Raw genomic sequence first — 20,877 nt, forward strand, 5'->3', positions numbered from 1 at the left:
GATGATGCATTACTTCATCACTAGTGTTGGATCGTCTTTCCTGTCTTTTGATCTGCCATCTTGTTTTAACGATGTTCTTATTAAGGTTAATTAATTGTATGTTGATTACTAATCCAAATATAGGGAAATTTCTATTATACTGCACCACCCCAGATTCAGATTAGTCTATGCAAAATAGTGTAATCAAATATTAATTAACTTTAGCAGTCTAATGTTTACATATAGGCCGAATTTTACATTGAACAATTTAGGTTCCCGCTAGGTCCGATAATTTTATGAACGGTGCAGTGGAAAAGAATCAGGCTAACAACAAATTGAAATCAATAAAACAATACATTTAATGCAAGGTTATATAATATATACATAAGCATACCTTGGATACAAGATAATGCAAAATTAACTCAGTTCAACTACACATAACATTCACTTAACTTTTGGTATTAAACACTGAGCTTCAAAATCTAATTTCTCCTTAATAGGCAAAGATAGTTATAAAGTTCTTTACCACTGAAATTCACAGCAAATATTTTAACAATAGTATTCTTTATCTATCCCTTAGTCAGAAATCACATAGTTCAGTCTAGAGATAGCTATCACTTTAAGGGGGAGAAGACTATTAATCTTCTAGCTTCGGCTAATTTCAGCATAAACACCACGGTTAATGTTAGGATTTAACAGAAGGAGATAATTTCTTATAACTTCACTCTAAAATGCTATAAAGTACAACTGTTCTTACCGGAATAAATCTTTGCACATATTATTCACTGAGGCACACTTAAAACTTTATTTTTAAGTGTGCTACACATTCAATTAACTTAATCTTTAATTTAAGCACAGCACATAGGCAGACACACTTGCACTAGAAAATCTACTTATTCCCCATATGCTACTTTACAATAGAATCAGCTTTCTACTAATCTTCCTTGAAAGCTCTGGAATTCAACATTAACTTCAGAATTCCATATCAATATTCTGAGATGCCAATTTACATCTTGATCCTTCGTAATCTGATTACAGCACTTAATTCTTTGTACTACAGCCTCTTATTTAACTCCGTGCTGCCAATAAATTATTTCCTCATCTCTGTTGTACTTTTCTCAGAGCCATTATTGTGCTCAGTGCTCCAATTGTCCCTGGTTCCCTAGTTCTAGTGCTATGACTGACGACCAACTGCTGGTGTTTACTCTCGCTTTCTGTTTTTATATTTTTACTCCTTTTTCCCACCAAAACTTGTTTTCACCGTCCAGCTCATATCAATTCCATCTCACGTCCATAACTCACGTGCTACACGCTCGCGCCTTCTATTTTTAACTCCATCTCCATGACAACAATTAGAGCAGTATATAAGCATAAGCATTACATAACATTATTCCTTTACATACAGAAATTAAATAAAATGATATTTTTCAATTCAAATAATATATATAATTAAATATGATGAACACAAATTCTTCTACTATTAATATAGGAATAAATAAAATAATCTGAACGTTATTTTTATACAGAGTCCTTTCCATTATTAATACATATCCTAGATTAAATAATTAAATAAAAAAAAACTCAAAGGTAATTACATGAATAATAGTTTATAACAAGAGATTTACATTAAATAATATCTACAAATGTAGCCTTTGATATGGTGGATTATGTTGGATTCTGAAGAGAGTATTAATAATTTTAATTTCTCTTCTTTCAGAATCCAACACTAGCAACTGATCCACCAGGTCTGTAACAACACCGCACTATATATTTGACCTTCTTAGACTCCACATCACATCAGTTGGCTTCAAACTCACTTGCACATGAAAAATGGTTACTAGTATTGCAATAATAAGTCTCAACTTTATCCAGATTTAAGACATCTGATATCATTAACAACACACCTCCTCCTCTCCTATCCTTTTTAAAAATACTATACCCTTTTCATTCACTATCGTTAATATGTCTGGTTTTAATAGCCAGGTCTTGCTAATGCCTACAATATGAGGTCCCAATATATTAACCAAAGCAACAACTCTATTCCTTTGTTTCTGATACTCCTAGGATTCATGTACAGATGTAATAAGTTACCAGCATGCTCTTTTGTATACTTTTGTCTGATGCATATAATTAGCTTATAATTATGTCGAACTGTGTCTGCATGACACAGTTCGACAACTTGCAGATCTCTGTGCTTATCTAGTTCCCTACTTATGTAGACTTCTTTATGCATACTTGATAGGTCTGAAAGGTGAACACTTCTCTCTTCATAATCATTTCTATAATGACAATAACCATTCCCATCATTAACACAGTTATTACCTGACATTGTCGTGCTTACACACAGATTCTCGTGATTCCTTTCATCAGAATTCAGTTTCCCTTACTCTCTGTGTTATGCCTCATACCAATTTTTAGTTTTCAAGACTCCTGATGCCAAACTCATTCAAATGTACAAATCTAATCTTCCTTCAAACTCACTCTACACATCCAAAAACTCGCATCCATTCCTTCTACACAGTTTACCCATAATCATTTGCCTTAATAGCCCTTCTTCGTAATTCATTATCAACATATTTAGTTAATATACTCACAATTTTTACTTTCTCACTTTTCATTCTCATTTCTTCTAACAACCTTTTCATATCCTCTCTCATACTGAATTTATCGCTAATTAAGTCATTGGTGCCTAAAGGATTTATTACCTGTTTTGCTTTGCTTTTCTGTTTTTCAATTGCTTGCATTATATTTTTAATTTTAGCTCCAGTAAAACTTGACTTTATAACCTGCTGATCAATGGCATGTTTTATGATAGTCACCATACCAAATAACACACTTCTTTTCACAATCAACTTTACTTACCATATTTTTGTTATTACGCACTAACTTGCCTGATTCCATGCTTTGTTGTTTTCCATTTTCTTGCCAAACTTTCTTATTCTTCCTGTGTTCCTCTAAAAACCACTTGACTTTCTGCAATTCCTTCATTGTCTGTCAAATAATCTGCTTCAGCCTAGTGATTTCATCATCATCATCAAATTCCTGCTATATACCCTCAAGGGGTGTGCAGGATATGATAGTACTACATGAAAAAAATTACATCATTACTAACTTCCTATCCAATTTTCCTCCAAATCAGTCTGTTACTTGTCAAGACTCCAACATTATCAGATCTTATATTTCTATCGTCTAAGGCACTTTGTACCGCATCAATCCACCTATATCTTGGTTTTCCTCTGGGTCGTTTTGCTGCCAACCTGGCAGAGAACACTTGTTTTGCTAATCTTTCCTCGCCCATTCTGTTTAAGTGACCATACCACCTGAGATTAGATCTGCTAACGCATTCCTGGATGCTGACAATGTCAAGTTCTTTCCTAATATCCTCGTTTTTAATATGATATTGCCATTGATGCCATCTTTTCATGCCTATAATCTTTCTCAGGACTCTCATATCTGCCGTCTCTAGTCTTTGGTCAAGTGTTTTACTTCTGACCCAGCTCTCAGATCCATAAGTTAAAACTGGTTTGAACACTGTCTTGTATACAGCTAATTTAGTGTTCCGACTAATATCTCTCTTATTCCATATGAATTTATTCAATTGACTTCCCACCATACCAGCTTTGCTGATTCTGTTGTCTATTTCTATATTTAATTTACCATCTTCAGTAAACATCGTGCCTAAGTAGCTGAAAGCTTTTACTTGTTCCACAGGTTCACCATTCACAACACAGTTGACATTTTCAATGATTCTGCCTATTTTCATTGTCTTTGTCTTTTTATTGCTGACCTTCATACCATATCTGTTACAACAGCTATTCAATTTAGTCAGAGAATGTTGCAGACCTGTAGCAGATTTATTTAGAAGTATAACATCATCCGCATAAAGCAAAAAGCTGACATTAACATCTCCAATTTTGATATCATGTTTCATACCACTTTCCTTCATAATGTGATCCATATAGATAATGAATAACAGAGGGGATAATGTACATCCTTGCCTCACACCAGATTTAACATTAAACCATCTTCCTGTACTTCCTTCAATTCTAACTGCTGACTTACAACTCAAACAAAGACTAAGTGTTGCTTGATATAATGCCCCATTGACACCATATAACTGCAGCGTATTGAATAGCTTCTCTCTTGGCACCTTGTCATATGCCTTTTCCAAATCGACAAAACTTAAATACAGATCTTTGTTATATTCCCATGCTTTCTCAACTATTTGTCGTAAAGTGAAGATCTGATCCTGACAGCCTCTATTTGGCCTGAATCCAGCTTGTTCTTCACCAAGCTTTTCTTCCACAATTCTTCTCAACCGTTTCTCAAGTATACTTGCATTCTTGCCAGGAACACTCAGTAGGGAAATACCTCTGTAATTCTCACATTCAGTTTTATTTCCCTTTTTATATATTGGTACTATGAGAGCTCTACTCCAATCATCAGGAATCCGTCCCTCTGTCCAGGCTTTCTGAACTATGCAGTGCAGCCACTGTAAGACTCTTATACCACCATACTTCAGCATTTCTGGTTGAATATCATCTACTCATGCTGCCTTTCCACATTTCAAGCCTTTGATGGCTTTTTCTACTTCAAATATGGATATGTATTCCTGACTGCATGCCTGGTCAGTGTTTTTTACCACTGTGCTATCATCACTGCTTGTTTCATTTAGCAGTTTTTCAAAGTAATTACAATATACTTCAAGGATATCTTTTTCTCCCGTTTTCATGTCACCTTTATCATCTCTAACTCCTTTTACAGCACTCTTTCCTCCATTCCTAAGCTTCTTCAACAACCTCCAGAATATTTTGCCACCTTCTTGATATTTATTTTCTATATTCTTGCCAAAGTCCTCCCATGACTTTTGTTTAGCATTCTTGCATTTGTCTCTATATTCTCTAAGAGCACAAGCTGACTTATTTGACAGAAATGTTTGATATGCTTTCTTCTTTTCCTTCACTGCCTCTTTAACTTCCTGCGTCCACCAGGGAGTTCTGATTTTTTTATCCTTGCAGACAACCTCATCACATGCCTCTCTGGCTGAATCAATCAATGTTTTCTTCCGAGTTTGCCACTGAATCTACAAAGTTTGATTCCTGTTCTCAAACTCTTTCATTTTTTCTTCAATAATCTTTGTGTATTTTCTATAGTTCACATCTGAGAGCTGCTCAACTTTTATTTGCTTTAAGACTTTCTTACATGTCATTCTTTTCAATATGAAATTCAATTTTATCCTGCTCAAGACTAAATAGTGATCACTTCCAATTTCAAATCCTCTGTACACTCTGGTGTCCTGCACCAGGGAGAATACATCACTATCAACAATAACATAGTCAATGAGACTTCTCCTATTCTTTGCCATTTCTCTCCATGTGAATTTGTGCACATTTTTATGTTGGAACATGGTGTTAGTAATAACCAGTCCATGTCCTGAGCAGAAATCCAACAGATATTTGCCATTATTATTAGCTTTGCTCTTTTCTCCAAATTTTCCCAAAATATTTTTGTATGTCTCACAATCATTTCCTACTCTACTATTTAGATCCCCAACAAGGACCAACTTTTCCTTTTTCATTGTGTCAGTTTGCTTTTTCTAAAGCCTCAAAAAATTCCTCCACTTCTACCTTAGTAGAACCTTCTGTGGGACCATAGGCACAAATAAGTCTCATTGTCCAGTTCCCCATTCTCATATTTGCCCACATTACTCTACTTGAGACTGAGTGCCATGCAAGAAGATTAGCCTCGTATTTTGTGTTGAATACTATGGCTACTCCTTCTTTTCCTTGATTGTCATTGCCTGAATATAACATTTTGTATTTATTGCTCAGAAAGATCTCACCAGTTTTGGTCTTTTTTGTTTCAGTCGCCCCTATTATGTTGATCTGGTACTTATCTAATTCCTCAGTTAGTTCCATTTCTTTGCCATTCAGGCTTCTTACGTTGATAGTACCGATCTTTAACTCTGGTGATGTTGAGCTTGGGGTTTGTTTTTAGATTTGTTCCAGTAGCTGACTTTTCGCTGTTCACCCTGGCTCCCTGGCAAAAACAACGGGGACCTTGTTTAACCTGGTGATGCCCCAGCCGGCATGAAATTTTGTCATGTTGTACCATCATTTTTTTATTTAGGTTTAACCAATAAGAATACAATTTGGTCGGCTAAATCCCAAATTGCCTGCCCATCCTCGTTCGTTCAGTATCCAAGTAGATATCCAACAGGGTGCACCACGAGAAGGTGAGGATTGAACGTTAGGTCAGAAGCCCTGGTCGGTTCTCCGCATTCCTTTAAAGGCTATGTGGAGGTCTCCTCTCAGTTATACAGCTTTGACTCTTAAGTCCCTAGTGATTTTGGATGTTATATTGTTTCATTATCCTCTTCAGTGAAGAAAACCTTCTTGTTAGCATTCTGTTTCTTATGTGTTTTTGACACTATTTTACACCTGTATTTAATATTAAAATATCACAATAAAAGTATGTTATAAAGACACTAAAACTCTAAAGCCATAAAAACTTACTCTAAAATACTATTAAAACAAATTTTCTAAGGGAAAAACAGCACAAAACAGATAAAATCACCAATTTTATTTGAGTGCTGAATTATGGGTCAGTTTATTTTTTTGTACCAGAGTTTTACTACATAAAATGTTTGAAAGTTTTTTCAGTTATATTATAAATTAAAGATGCCAAGAAATTATATTTTTGGTTTAATCCTTTATCCAAATGTAAGCAAATAAAAATTTACATATATAATGATATCACAACTGGGTTAATGAAGATGTCATTTAAAATAAACTTTTATAAAGTACATTACTATACACATTAAGATTCTGAATTCATGATCATGTGATCAGAAGCTCTTTCAAAATAATCTTTAGCTTACTTTTAATGTTCAGTTGATATTATGAGATTGTCGTATTACATTTCTCTTATGGATTACATTTCTCATGGTTACAAGCTTTTGAGTTAGTAATAATTTCTTATAGGTGTTATTGGCAAAGAAGGAAGACAAGCAGTGAGATGCAGTGATTTTGCTTTTGCAAAGTTTCATTTCTTGCGTCGTGTGTTGCTTGTTCATGGGTCATTCTATTATGTTCGTGTAGCAACAGTTGTACAATATTTCTTTTATAAGGTGAATATATCATGCCTGTCTTTTCATATAAAGCATGTTGTTACAGAAAGTTTATAGTACAGTTGACTCAAAATATTAATCTAATAATCATCTATATCATAATAATCATAATAATTATATAAAAATCTAATAAATTGGTGGAGTAACTTTATTATAGCTATTATTTAAATATAACTTTTTAAAAATATATAGATTCTTTGTATTATGTCCATTGAGACAAAAAATTAAATATAAGTATGCTTATCAAACAACATACTTTTTAAAATTTGGGAAACAGAGATGGGATGCAGAATTTATGCTTGATGGGTGGGGATATATTGTCGGAGGTGGAGGAAATAAGAGCTCTTGGGGTGATAGTGGATAAGGATCTGAAATTTAGCGGACACATTGCCAAAATTGTGAAGACAACACAAAGACTTCTGGGAATGATGCGGAGGACACTGACTTGTAGAAGTAGGGAGATTCTTGTTCCATTGTGCAAGGCTTTGATTAGGCCAAACCCAGACTATGTGTCCAGATTTGGTCACCTGGTTTTTCAGAAGGATGAGGAGATGTTGGAAAGGGTACAGAGGCGACTGACTAAGGTAGTTTCTGACCTCTGGAATGTCGAATATGAGGAAAGATTAAGAAGATGCAATTTACAGAGTGGTGGATAGGAGGAATGGAGGGGCCTACAAGTTATTAAGGGGTTGTTATAGGATCAGTGTTAGGATCACTAAACAGTGGGAAATCAAGAGAGAGAACCAGATGTCATCCCTGGAAACTGTATAAAGAAGATGTGAGTAGAGGAGTGAGAAGCAGGTTTTTTGCATGCAGAGTTGTGAATGATTGGAATGCCTTGCCTGAGGGTGTAGTGTCTGCAGAGAATTTGAGTGTGTTTAAAGCACGGTATGATGAGCTGTGTGTATGATAAAAGGACCTCATAGATGAGTCTTTGACTACATGGAGTCTTGGATAATAATAATAACAATACTCCACCAATTCAGCATATTGTAATTGGATTATTTGAATATCACGTTGCTCTTGGTATAAAAATACCTTCACAGAGGCAGTCAGTGTTATGTAAAACATGAAATGAGAAGGCAGAAATTGGAACTTTCAGAGAGGCCTCATCTCTCTAGCTCATTTAATCTGTAAAGCCAATTTCAGTAGATATATCATTCAGTATTTGAAGTGTTCCTTTTCTGAAAATAACACAGGAAAAATGTTTTTTTCAAAAGACAGAAATAAATTACAAATATCATTCTTTTATGTACATAGTGTCTACAAATAGATGATACAGAAGAAGTTTCTACCAGAAATCGCAATCAGTTATAAGATAGTAATTTCAATGAAAACAATGTATGAACAATTGCAAAAATAGACTATTCAAAACTATATGCCTATTTAGAAATACTTGCAGTAAAAGGAATTCTGATAGCACTGTAGACAGTAATGTTGTTTGAAGTACAGTATTTGGATGCCCACTAGTAGTAGAGTACTGTATAGTTAATGACCTTGTAGCTTTCTTGAATATCTTGTAGCTTTGTTTTGACTTTTTTTGACATTTTGTTATAATGATGATTGCTATTGTAAGAGTCAGTTGTATAATTTACACTGGCAGCACATCTGCAGGCTATTGGAGTCTTCCAAGATAAAAAAAAAAAAAAATACTGTTCATCAAGTTATAATGGTTCAAGAATGGTTTAGAGATTGAAAGTCTTGATATGAAAGATTTTAGAAGTTAAAAAAAATTTTTAAAAGTAAGATAATGAAAAAATTCATTTTGTACTATTTGTTGTCATAGCAATTTATGATTGCCAAAATTTTAATAATTAAATAATAGCACCTTTTTTTAATCATTAAAAAACACTATTATTTAATTTTGCTAAATAGACCTTGGAGGGATCATTATTATTAACTGAGACCTCCAAGGAATCAAGGACTCATTGAGAGATCACCCAAACCAACTGTCATACATTCCCTTAATCTTATCACACAAGATGCATTTACCACTTGAAGAGGCAAACTCTTGCACTCACTCAGTGCTCTGTGAGAGAAAAATCTAACTGTTATCCCTTTCTTATCTGTAAACAAACATAACATCTATGGATGTCCCCTAGTGTTCTTTCCACCTTCCATAATGAAAATTTTCATCAGATGCTATCCTATTACACCCATTCAGAAGTTTATAAACCTCTATCATTTTACCCCTCTTTCTCCTGTTAACCAGAGTCTGTAGTCTACACACTCTCAGTTTGTCCTCATAATCTACATTTCACAATCTTGATATAATCTTTGTAACCCTTCTTTGCAACTTTTCCACACCTTCTTAACCCTTTAGACTTTAGAACCCAGGAGATTATCCAGGTGTAGCTGTATCATGGCCCTGTAAAGATTCAAAATGACTTCCATATCCTTACGTATCAATCTGATCTGCAAACTTCAAATTCCTGTCCACCATAATGCCAAGATCAGGGTCATATCAGTTTCTTGTAGCATAAACTTGCTAATATTCTGGTGTTCAAAACCTAAGGACGAACACTATTTCTGAAGATTGCAACCACAAATTCAGACAGATCAGCTTCTAGCAATTTGTGTAACTGATGATTTCGAGTAGAAAGCAGGTACACATTCAGATTTTCATATTGCATGCAAAGAGGTCACACAGCGGCACTCAACTGGATAAAAGGCAAAGGGCTGTGCTAAGCGAATTGTGTTTGAAGGAAACTCTTTTTGTGAAGGAATAAAGTTGCAAACTTGGATGTCTGTAATGTCTCAAAGACATCTAGATGACTTCACAGAGGGAAGAATTATTGGAAAGCTTGAAGAAGGCTGTATAATTACTGATATTGTTGAAATGTTTGGAATCTCACATAGCATTATATCCAGGCTCTGGGCAGCATTTCAAACCAATGGAATATGTTCCAGATGTTTGTTAAGAGGTCCCCCTAGCTCTACCATGAAGCATGAAGACAAATTTTTTGGTTATAACAGCAAAACATAATCAATGTACCACAGCATGTCAGCTTCATTAAAGCACAGATACGCAGATATCTCAAAAAACTGTGACAATACATCTGCAATAAGTAGGCCTATATACCCAAAGGGCTCTACTCAGAGTCCCTTTATCCACAGCTCATCGTAGAGCATGTTTTCAGTGGTGTTGTATCCATAAAAATTGGACAAGACACCAATGGGCTAATGTCCTCTTTACAGGTGAGAGTCGTTTTAGTCTTTCCTCCGATTCTAAATGACACTTGTTCTGGCATGAATGTGGTACTGCTTACCATCACGAGAATGTTTTTGAAAGGGATAAATATGGGGTCATGGTGTGGGGAGGCATTATGCTTAATGGATGCACCCAGCTACAAGTGCTGGAAAAAGGGACAGTGACTGTTGAACAGTATTATTGCAACATCTTCAATGTCATATTCAATTCTGCTGTACGTGAAGAATTCATTTTTATGGTTGATAGTGATCCACACTACATCATACACAAGCAGTGGAGATTCTTCTGGAGGCTGAAGATATTAATGAAATTGAGTGACCAGCACGCTCCCCAGATCTCAATCCCCTAGAACACATCTGGGTGCATGCAATAGGGAAACTCATTGCTGCTCGAAATTTCCCTCCAGAAAACAAACAAGGCCTTATCCTTGCTCTGAAGGAGGAGAGAACCAGTTTGCCTGTTTTTCTTTCACAGATTATCTTATTAACTGACACATATATGTAAAATTAATTATAAAAAAGTGACCAGTAATTGCTAACAAATGTGTAATATGATATAAAATAAAATTTGCTGGATATTCCCAATTCAGACAATGTAAATAAAATTTTTTATATTATTGTAAACATATATGCATTGATGAAGTTGTTTCTGTTTCCTTATAAATTCTAGAATCACTTAAGTATCAAAGCTAGATAACTGGAGTAGACTACTCTTGTAAGAAATGCAGAAAACCAACCAGGTCCTCCAACCTTATGTTCTTTCTTAACATAGTGTTGATTGTTATTCATTCATTCATTATCTACCTGGATACTGAATGAATGAGAATGAGTTGAAAATTTGTGACTTAATCAACATAAATCTGCTCTATATTGACTAAAACTGTACATTAAAATGATGCTGTATTGTGTGGAAATGTCATGCCTGCTGAGATGTCATCTGGCTAAATGAATCTTCTACTGAGTTTCTCAGAGTACCAGGGGAAAGTCACCTACTGGAACACACCATCAGTAAACTTGAAGATAGACATCAACAATGTGAGAATTATCACTTGAAAAGAAACGGAACTTGTAGAAGACTTAAATAAGCATCATGTCATGTTAATATTAACATAATTACTGTTACTAAGTGAATAAGACTGAAACCAGTGAGATACTGCTAAATAATTCTGTATCATAGCATCCTCAGCTTGCAAAAAACTTATCATCCTTTTTTTTTTTTTCTTAATTGAGACTTACTCTGTATAAATCTCAAATCCAAACCAATCTTGGAATTCTGCTCCTTGCTTGGGTTGTTGCACCTAAGACCTCCCAAAAAATTCTTGATGCTGTTCAGAAAAGGGCAGTTCAGTTGATTAATTACTACTCTTTCTTTCTCTCTCTCACCACACTCTCTTATAGAAAATCAATTTCCACATTGTATCTCTTCTACAGATGCCTCCATGGCCACTGTTACTAGCAGCCATTATTCCTCCCATTTCTTTCACATCTACAGGGACTCAAACACCAGTTACAACATTCGTCACTAAACCTTCTACTGCCAGCCATCTTTCATTCCATCCACCTTGGTTCTGTTGAACAGCCTTCCTCATGGAGTATTTCCAAAGGATGCAACCACCAGCTTTAAGTAGAATATCAACAGATTACTTTGCTCCTGACCCCTGCCTACCCATTCCATTCATGTGTCATTTCCTGTCTAGGAAGTTGACTGCCATGATCTGACTCATGGTTGGCTACAGGTGTAACAACATGCAGTGAGGACCCTATCTCTTTCACATATTGTCATAAATATTCATGGCTGCAAATCTGTGTGTATTCACAAGAGCAGTTTGGCTGTTCTGAGGGAAGAAAAATCGGAGTTTCCAGATGAAAAAACCCTCTACCACCATATGAGACTGACTAACTCACCTTTAGTCGAAGAGACCAGGTAAAGATTCCTCACATCATAGATGGGAATTGAGTGCAGGTCTTTCCAACTAAAGGGCTTCGTCTTTACCAATTGAGCTCTGGAGGCTCTCTTCCTGCCTATGTGTGTGTCATTTATTTGCTATAGGCTCTGCTGCCTTTCATGTGGGAGTAGTATAAAAAATAAAATAAAATAGTATAAAATGTTATTTATTATTATTATTATTTTCCTGACCTCCATGATGACACAAAACTCATCATGAGCAGTCAACACAAAGTCTATCATACCACTTCTTAAACTCATCCACAGTCTCATGTTCTTGTAGAATGGTATGCATTGCCACTCTCTCAGCCAATGCATACCATTCTCCTGCCACTCTCCATTAAAAAAATTACTTCTTACCCTTTTATTCACCATTCCCTTTTGCAACTTCCACGGATGGCCTCTTGTCCTTGTTCTGCAATCTGAAAAATCTCCTCAGTGTTAACAGGATAATAACACTTCAACTGCTTAAATGTCTCAGTCATATCTCCTGTTTGTTTTCTATCTACCAAACTCTAATCAACATTGTACAGCCTTGATATCATTTTGTTATCCCTCTCTCTCTCTCCCCAAGATTACTTCATCCCCTTCAAATCCCAGTGACCAGATCCAAGCACAGAAATCCATATGTGGTCTGAACAAAGCTTCATACATCGGGACTAGCACACATTTTTCTCTCACAGTTGCAGCAATTCTCTGAGATGTCTTTACAACCTTTGCAATATCTCCATGGAACTTGAATTCTCTATGAACAGTCATCCAAAGATCCCTTGCTTCTTCCACTTTTTCTAGAATAACCGAAGCAAGTGAGTATGAAGCATCCCGTCTGTGGATTAAAGATACCAAGAAATTATATACTTGATTTAATCCTTTATTCAAGTGTAAGCAAAAACGTTTGTGCCTGAAGTATTTTCAGGACTGGGGCAACTTGTATATAGAAGCTAATGGCTTCACATTGCTTGCCTTAGTATCCCATAATGCAAAGCACATATCTTGCAGATATGTATAATGCTATGCATTATGGGAGGGGGTCACTACCCAGACCAGTTTTGATCTTTATTGAGGTGAAAAAGTAAAGAGTTGCTCATCATTGGCCTAGAGTAGTTAGTATAGGGTTGCAAGAGAGCCTGATAGTATTAGGAGAAAAAAAGATAGATAGATAGCATGAGAGAGAGAGAAAAGGCCTCAGCTCTTTTATATCATCATATAGCCAAAGGCTATCAGTTTTCCTTTTTCACCAATCTCATATAGATGAACAACCAAAAGACCAATTGAAACTAAAGTGCAAAGATGACTGATACCCAGGTGGTTAGCCCCATCTGGATTACCTTGAGTTGGCCTTCTCTGCCTGGGATTGCTGTCCAGACATTCCTGCAATTGATTATAAGACTATATTGAATTAAAAGGATGGAACTATTTAATAAACCTCTCATAGCAAGAATAGACAGAATTTCATCTCCCTTTGGTGAATATTGCATAATGTGGGTGGTCTACACCATCTAGTGATAAATTTGATATCTCCTAGAATGCTTCTTTCTAAATACAAAAAACTTCTGACTGAACAATAAAATTTCCACAATACAATATTATAAAGCATTTGGATGTCATATTGCTGATTTTCAAATCCATGTTTTTTTCTAACCTTCCATAAATGGTATTTTAATTCATTAATTATAAAAATCAAAATTCTCTTCCCATTGCTTACAGGTGGTGGATATTGTAAAAAAATAACCTTCTGTTGTAAACAGTGGCATGCCCAACACATTACATAAGCTGTTCCAAATATGCAGAGCAAGAGGACAGCTGTAGAATGCATGTTCTACTGTTTCCGATTGGTAACAGATGTCACAGATTGGATCTCCGATGTTAAAGTACTTCCATTTGATGGCATTGACTGGAAGGCAGCCATATTCAATTCTCCAAGCAAGATCCTTCCTGTTAGGGTACCCTTGGAACTTCAAGTTATGAAACAAAATATTGTTGTCAGTACCCAACTGTGGAACTTCACAGCGAAAGAGATTAAAGATTTCATTATACCAAATTTTACTTTTTTTAATGGAAAGAATGTCAATTCCGGAGTGTTTTTGCAGTCTTAGAGTTAAGCACAGAGTGTGTAATATTCAGGAACAATCTCAGCTTTTGGACCTTTATAATCATTAACTCCAAACAGGGGAAGATGAAAACCCAGGTAGTACTGGAGAAGGTCTGCACAGGTGTGATTCATTTGCAGTATTTTATGGATTCTTGATGCTGTATTGCTTAATAGCAAAATTTTAAGACTGGAAGTCCAAATCCTCCATGCTTCGTTGATAGTTGAAGAAATTCCTTTTAAGCTTCTTGGTATCGGCTGGACCAAAAACATTGCAGAGGTTTACTATATAATTGCTTTTCTTCAGCTTCTTTGATGTCTGTAATATTTATTAAGTACAACTAAGCAGGAAAGATTATGGTTTTGAGTACTATGGCTTTAGAAGAAAAGGAGAGTAGCCCTATTTTCCAGTCTTCTAACATTTCCAAGTTCTTGTATATAAGTTCTTGGACTTGTAATATTGGGTACGTGAAGAAGGGAATTCCAAGTATAATGAGGAGTTCTCTTTTTGGGGTTAGTCCAAAAGGAATGCCTCCAAGATCCCACTTTCCATAAAAATTTAATTTTGTCTTGTCTGCATTAATAATTAATCTGCTGCTTTTGCTGAATTTTTCCAAATTACCAAAAAATATATATATGGAATCATTATCCTTCAAAGTTTCGGCTACATCATCAGCATATGCTAATACCTTATTTTCCTTTTTAGTTGAAGGAACTGTTATTCCTCACATGGCATGTGTATTGTTGACTTGTTGTATGAAAGGTTCAAGAACCAATGCAAAGAGCAGTGGACTGAGAGGGCAATCTGGCTTGACTCCTTTTTGAATTTTTACTGGGTCTGACAGGAACCCATTAACTAGGAGCCAGGTGGTTGAATTGACATAGGTTCCTTTGATAACAGATAGCAATTTTTTACCTACACCAATTTGCTGGAGGATCTGGAATAAAAAGGGATGCTGGACATTATCGAATGCTTGAGTAAGGTCTACTGATAGCACTACCAATGACTGCTTTTTCATGTTAACTAAGCGGATTAGATCATGTAGCAGAAATAGATTAAATTCTACTGCTCAACTTGGTACTCCATACACCTGTGTGCTTTTAATTATATATTTCATTCCCACTTTCAACCTGTTATTGATAATGTGGAAAAATATCTTGTAGTCAGTATTAGATAGAGAAATAGTTCTCTAGCTGCTGATTTAGGTGTGATCTCTATTAGGTTTAGGAATGAGGACAGTATGACTTGCTACAAATTCACTTGGTATGTGTCCTGATGAGAGAAAGGAATTAAATAGTGTAACTAGAATGGGAAGAATAAAATCCCAGGCCTCACAATAAAGTTCTATCCCTAGACCATCAGGTCCTAGGGATTTTCTTGTCTGGCATTCTTTATAGGCTGTGGCAACTTCAGATGCTGCAAGTGGGGCTGTCAAGCCCATCTTGGATATGAACAAGAAAGCCATTAATGTTCCAAGAGTTATAATTTCCAACAGTACTATTGTCTTCAAACAGATTTTTGTAGTGTTTTTGAAAGGAGTCAGTGATGTCTTTAGTGGTGAACATGTCATCTCCATCAACACTGGTTTGAGTGATAGTCCTTTCTTTGTGAAATTTTGTAAATTGTCTATTGAAGAATGAAGCTGAAAGACTTTGTATTCTTATCTTAAAATTTCTTTCTTCTTGTGTCTGCCTTTCCAGTTCTATCTCTGTGTTAATGTTTCTAATGATGTTGCTACTATTCTATCCATTGCGTTGATTTGTTACAAACCAGCTTCTCTCTTTATACAAGTCTTTCAACTTTTTCCTTTTGAGGAAAGCCTGTTCCTTTCCCCATTCTATCATATTCTGCTTTACTGCTTGTTTGAATTTAACATGCTACATTTAACAGGAAACCTAAATAAGAATCAACGTCTAATCCTACCGGAAATTTGGAAAACTTTAATTAGATCACTAAACATCAAAGAAATGAACTTTCACGCCAATTACATTATGTCTCGTAACAAATAAATCATGTTCCCGAGACGTGCATTGTCTCGCACAGTACTAATTTTGTATGAATTAGAACTGTCAGTTAAAACCTAGACTGTTACCTTCATATCGCTTACCAATTGTATCCCTGAAGATGCCGATAGCAAAAAATCGGTAAAACTAGTAGGACGAAAAATTAAAACTCACTTGATTAACATTCATAAAAAAGTGTTATAGTTTATTTATAAACCTTATTACACATCCACAGTATTTCCAATCTATTGTCAAGATTCTCTCTTCTGCATCCTTTTGGATATTACAGAATGACCCAAGGAGGGGGGCAAGAATAAGAACTCCTACTCCAACCCTGTTAAATCTTCCAAAGCTCCAATAAGAAAGAAGTGGATATCTATCTATTAAACTTTTTATATCTTTATATCTGCAGAAGTATGTTTCTTGGAGAAACAAAAAAAACTGATATTATGGCTTAGCATAAGTTTCTATATAGTTTCTTGTTTAATTTTCCTATGGAATCCTCATACATTTAATGAGGCAATGCAGAAAGGAGATGCTATGATTATTGAAGTGTCACTGGTAAGTCTTTAACTTCTAAATTTTGGATGAACCTGATGAGGTCTTCAATCTATGAAGAAGCAGTTGTGTAACCTGCTTCTTGTAAACTGTTTTCAAGTTTTTTACAGTTGCTTTCCATTACTTCAATTTTATGGCTATCATTTTTGATTTGGAACTAGTTATTTTCTTTTCATGTAGATGTAGATGATAACTGTACTAAGAAAACTTTGAATCGGTAAACTTTATTATATTTTCTTTAATTGTATCTCTTGCTTTTTCTTTATTAGCATGAGTTATTCTTCATAATCCATAAACTCTTCTGAGCCTGAAGAGTTTTCATTTGATGATTCACAGCCTTCTCCATCTTTACATTTTTTATTACTTCTTTTTCTTTTAGTTGTAGTTTTTTTTAAATTTTTTTTGTTTATCTTCAATTTTTTTTATTAATTCATCTTTCCTTTTTGATGATCTTGTCTGCATATTAAGTTCTTTCAGTTGTCTTACTTGCTTTTCTGTTTCTTCTCCAGTTTCTCCTTGTAGAACAGTTGAATGTTTTTGCATTTCGTTGTGTACCTGTTCCGTTGTTATTTTTGGTTCATTATTGCTAATTTTAACTGATGTTCCATCAGTATTTGACTGAGAATGTTGCTCCTGCAGATCTGGAATTTTGGAGCTAATTTCTGATTGATTTGATCCTGCACTTTTTGTGATTTTACCAGGTGTAGTTTGCTTAAAAGTTGCTTCTTTACTAGACTGAATTGGAACTCTTCCTTATGCCTCTCTGATATATATGGTGTTCTAATTGGCTCTACAGGAGCTCCCACTCTTTTCTCAAAAGTTCTAAAAGTACAGGTGTTAACACTATGTTCAGAACTTTTTTGTTTTTTGAGGCACTGATTAGCGATATGTCCAATCTCCATGCATTCGAAACATTTAGATTTGGGACAGTTACCACCTAAGTGATAGTATGAACTGCAACGCAGGCATTGACGTTGTACTCTGGGATAGTTTACCATAACTCGGGTTGTACCGATGTTTGACAAAATTTGGTACTAGCGTCTTCATATCCATTGTGAAGGTGACATCACCATAAAACCAATTTGGATCTTCACTTGACAAACCCTTTCATATATTATTAATCTTACCCCATTTTGAAAATGTCTGTATAAGAATTTCATTACTATTCTTTATATATTCATTGGAAATCTTTCAATTTTTGCTATTTTTACCTGGCTCCTGACCATTACAGGAATAAACTGTGCTGCCTTTGAAAATAAAACCCTGCAATAATTTATCCCTTGTTTCCACATCTTTAACTACAATTAAGTATTTCCCTCTGCCATAAGGGATGAAAGAATAAATCTTGTTTGCGCTGATTGTCTCTTTTAAAACCTTGAGGCCTCATCGGTGGGAGCCAGGCCCAGAGGTGACACTAAGGTTGAAATAGTGTAGAAGTTATAGCTTCATATATACAAGTAGCTAAAAGGTGTCACACCTTATTATTAAAATACTCTGGATTAGAGATAGTTGTTGGAAGTTTTTCCACTTGGTTATACTATAAATTAAAGATACCAAGAAATTATATACTTGGTTTAATCCTTTATTCAAGTGTAAACAAACAAAGTTTGCGCCTGAAGTATTTTCAGGACTGGAACAACTTGTATATAGAAGACTTCACATTGCTTGCCTTAGTATCCCAACCTCTTTTGTTACTTTTGTTATCCTCCCAATCTTCACATCATATGCAAACAACTGAACATCTCTATGTTGTCCTGTGACAATAATATTGACATAAAGATTGAACAGCAATAGTCCATGTACTGAACCTGTGGAGCTCCACTTGTAGCCTTCCTACTCCCTGATACTGCTTCCCTCCCCCCATATACAACTCTCTGATATCTATCAGAGAACCAACCCAATGCACTAACAAGATATCTGAACTCATATTTTGCAACTTAAAAATCACATTGTCATGTGGTACCATATCAAATGCCTTTAAAAAAAACAAAAAATTGACACTGTATTGCTTTTGTTACTGTATTGCAAATTTCTATTACCAGATTACTAAAAGAAGAGTGCCCATTTACAAATCCATGCTGGCCTGCATAAATAATATTGCTCTCATCTTCGCAATTCTGTATACGAGCTCTTGCCAATTTCTCCAAAATCTTAACAAATACAGAAGAAATAAACAGGCCTATAGTTTGATACCTTCATTCTGCTGCTACATGCAATGGTACTATCTTACCTTGTCTTCCACTCTCTCTCCAGGAACCTGCCCCATAGCAAGACTTTCATTAAACACCCAAGCTAATGGCACATGCAGATCCACAGCACATTCCTGTAAAACATGAGGTGAAATTCCATCTAGGTCCCCTGCCTTATTAACATTTAGTGTACTGTATATTTCAAATACATCCTCTTCCTACTCTTCTAACACTTCATCACTCATTATCCTTCTAGTAATAAAGCCTACTGTACCCGAATGAGATACTCTAATAAAGTGATCATTAAATAGCTCAACTATGTCATCTGCTTTGGCCACCTGATTTACATCTCCATTCAGCAAGGTAATCCATCCACTATCAGTTTTCCTCCTACTTGCCATATAGCAAAAACACTCCATTTGATTCTCCTTGGAATGCAGTGCTAGTCTCCTCTCATATTATAATTTTTCTCTCCTTACAATACTAGTTTCACTTTCCTAGCCTTAGCCCTATATTCCTCATGTGCAACTGTTTTCCACCTCTCTCTTTATATGTCTTCCATAATCTCTTTTTCTTCTGCAATTCCCCTTTTATTTCTCTTGTCATCCTTTTGACTCCAAATTAATAAAAATAAGTCGTACTGAAGAAATTCTAAAAGCTGACTTAATTATACTGGATGACTATTTTAATAGATGGCGACTCTGTTTAAAAGGAGCAAAACAGTAATATCTTGTTTTCATCTAAATAATAACTTGGCAAATGTGGAACTAAAAATTGAATTGAACAACACTATACTTACTATAATAAATTCCCTAAGTACTTGGGAGTTACACTTGACCGTTCTCTCACTTTCAAGCAACATCTTTCAAACTTGGCATACAAACTAAGGACACATAATAATATTCTACAGAGACTCTGTGGCACTACTTGAGGTTCAAGAGCCTCAACCTTTCAGACAACAGCCCTTGCTTTGGTATTCTCAAGTGCTGAATATTGTGCTCCTGTGTGGCTAAATAGCCTTCACACAAGGATTATCGATTCTCAATTGAATAATACCTTAAGATTAATTACAGGCTCAATTAGATCGACTCCAGTTTATTGGTTACCTCTTTTAGTGGGTATTATTCCTACAGAACTACGTAGATTGAATTCTTTAGTCCCTGAATTCCAAAAAATTGCTGGTAATCTGAACCTACCTATTCATCAGGATCTCCCAACTCTTAATGCCAATAGATTGAAATCTCACCATCCATCACTACGAGCAGCTGAAGAACTAGTTCTAAATAATTTTAATCCTTTATCAAAGTGTGAGGAAATATGGAAGGAAAATGCGAAAGAACATTTGCATAACATCTTTAAAGGTGATCAAATCATTACAGGATCGGATCTACCTCGCAAAACCTGGGCAATACTAAATAGGATTCTGACAAACTATAGCCAGCCTATGTGGAGATACTCTCTATAAATGAAAAAGACAATCATCTTCAATATCTGACTATGGTCCTCAACGACAGACTATGCAACATGTTGTAAAATAATGCACCTTTTGTGCTTATCAGAATAACTGGAATGGCTTTATACATTAATTACATTTACATTTAATTGCTAAATTAAACAGGTAATGATAACTTAGCAATCTTTCAAGACAACTAGAACATTTAGAATATCTTCAGTGTTCATGTCACTTTTGTTGTCTCTGATTCCTTTTATAGTACTGTTTCATTTATTTCTTAGCTTTTTTTCCCATAGCCTCCAGAATATTTTGCCATCTTCT

At 35.3% G+C, this 20,877-nt stretch overlaps 1 protein-coding gene across 6 annotated transcripts in view; it reads left to right on the forward strand.

Moving 5' to 3' along the window:
- Positions 1-20,877, forward strand: part of LOC150093183 (phospholipid-transporting ATPase IF-like) — a 799,705-nt gene that overhangs the window by 516,040 nt on the left and 262,788 nt on the right. For all 6 annotated transcript variants that reach the window (XM_090413774.1, XM_090413776.1, XM_090413778.1 and 3 more), the window contains one exon: positions 6,963-7,108. In XM_090413774.1, coding sequence (XP_090269900.1) covers positions 6,963-7,108 — 146 coding nt within the window. The remainder of the gene's footprint in view (positions 1-6,962; positions 7,109-20,877) is intronic.

Source organism: Typopeltis vanoorti, chromosome 24, assembly GCF_054136105.1.
Source record: "Typopeltis vanoorti isolate ZY-2024b chromosome 24, IOZ_Tvanoo_1.0, whole genome shotgun sequence".
Lineage (NCBI taxonomy): Eukaryota > Metazoa > Arthropoda > Arachnida > Uropygi > Thelyphonidae > Typopeltis > Typopeltis vanoorti.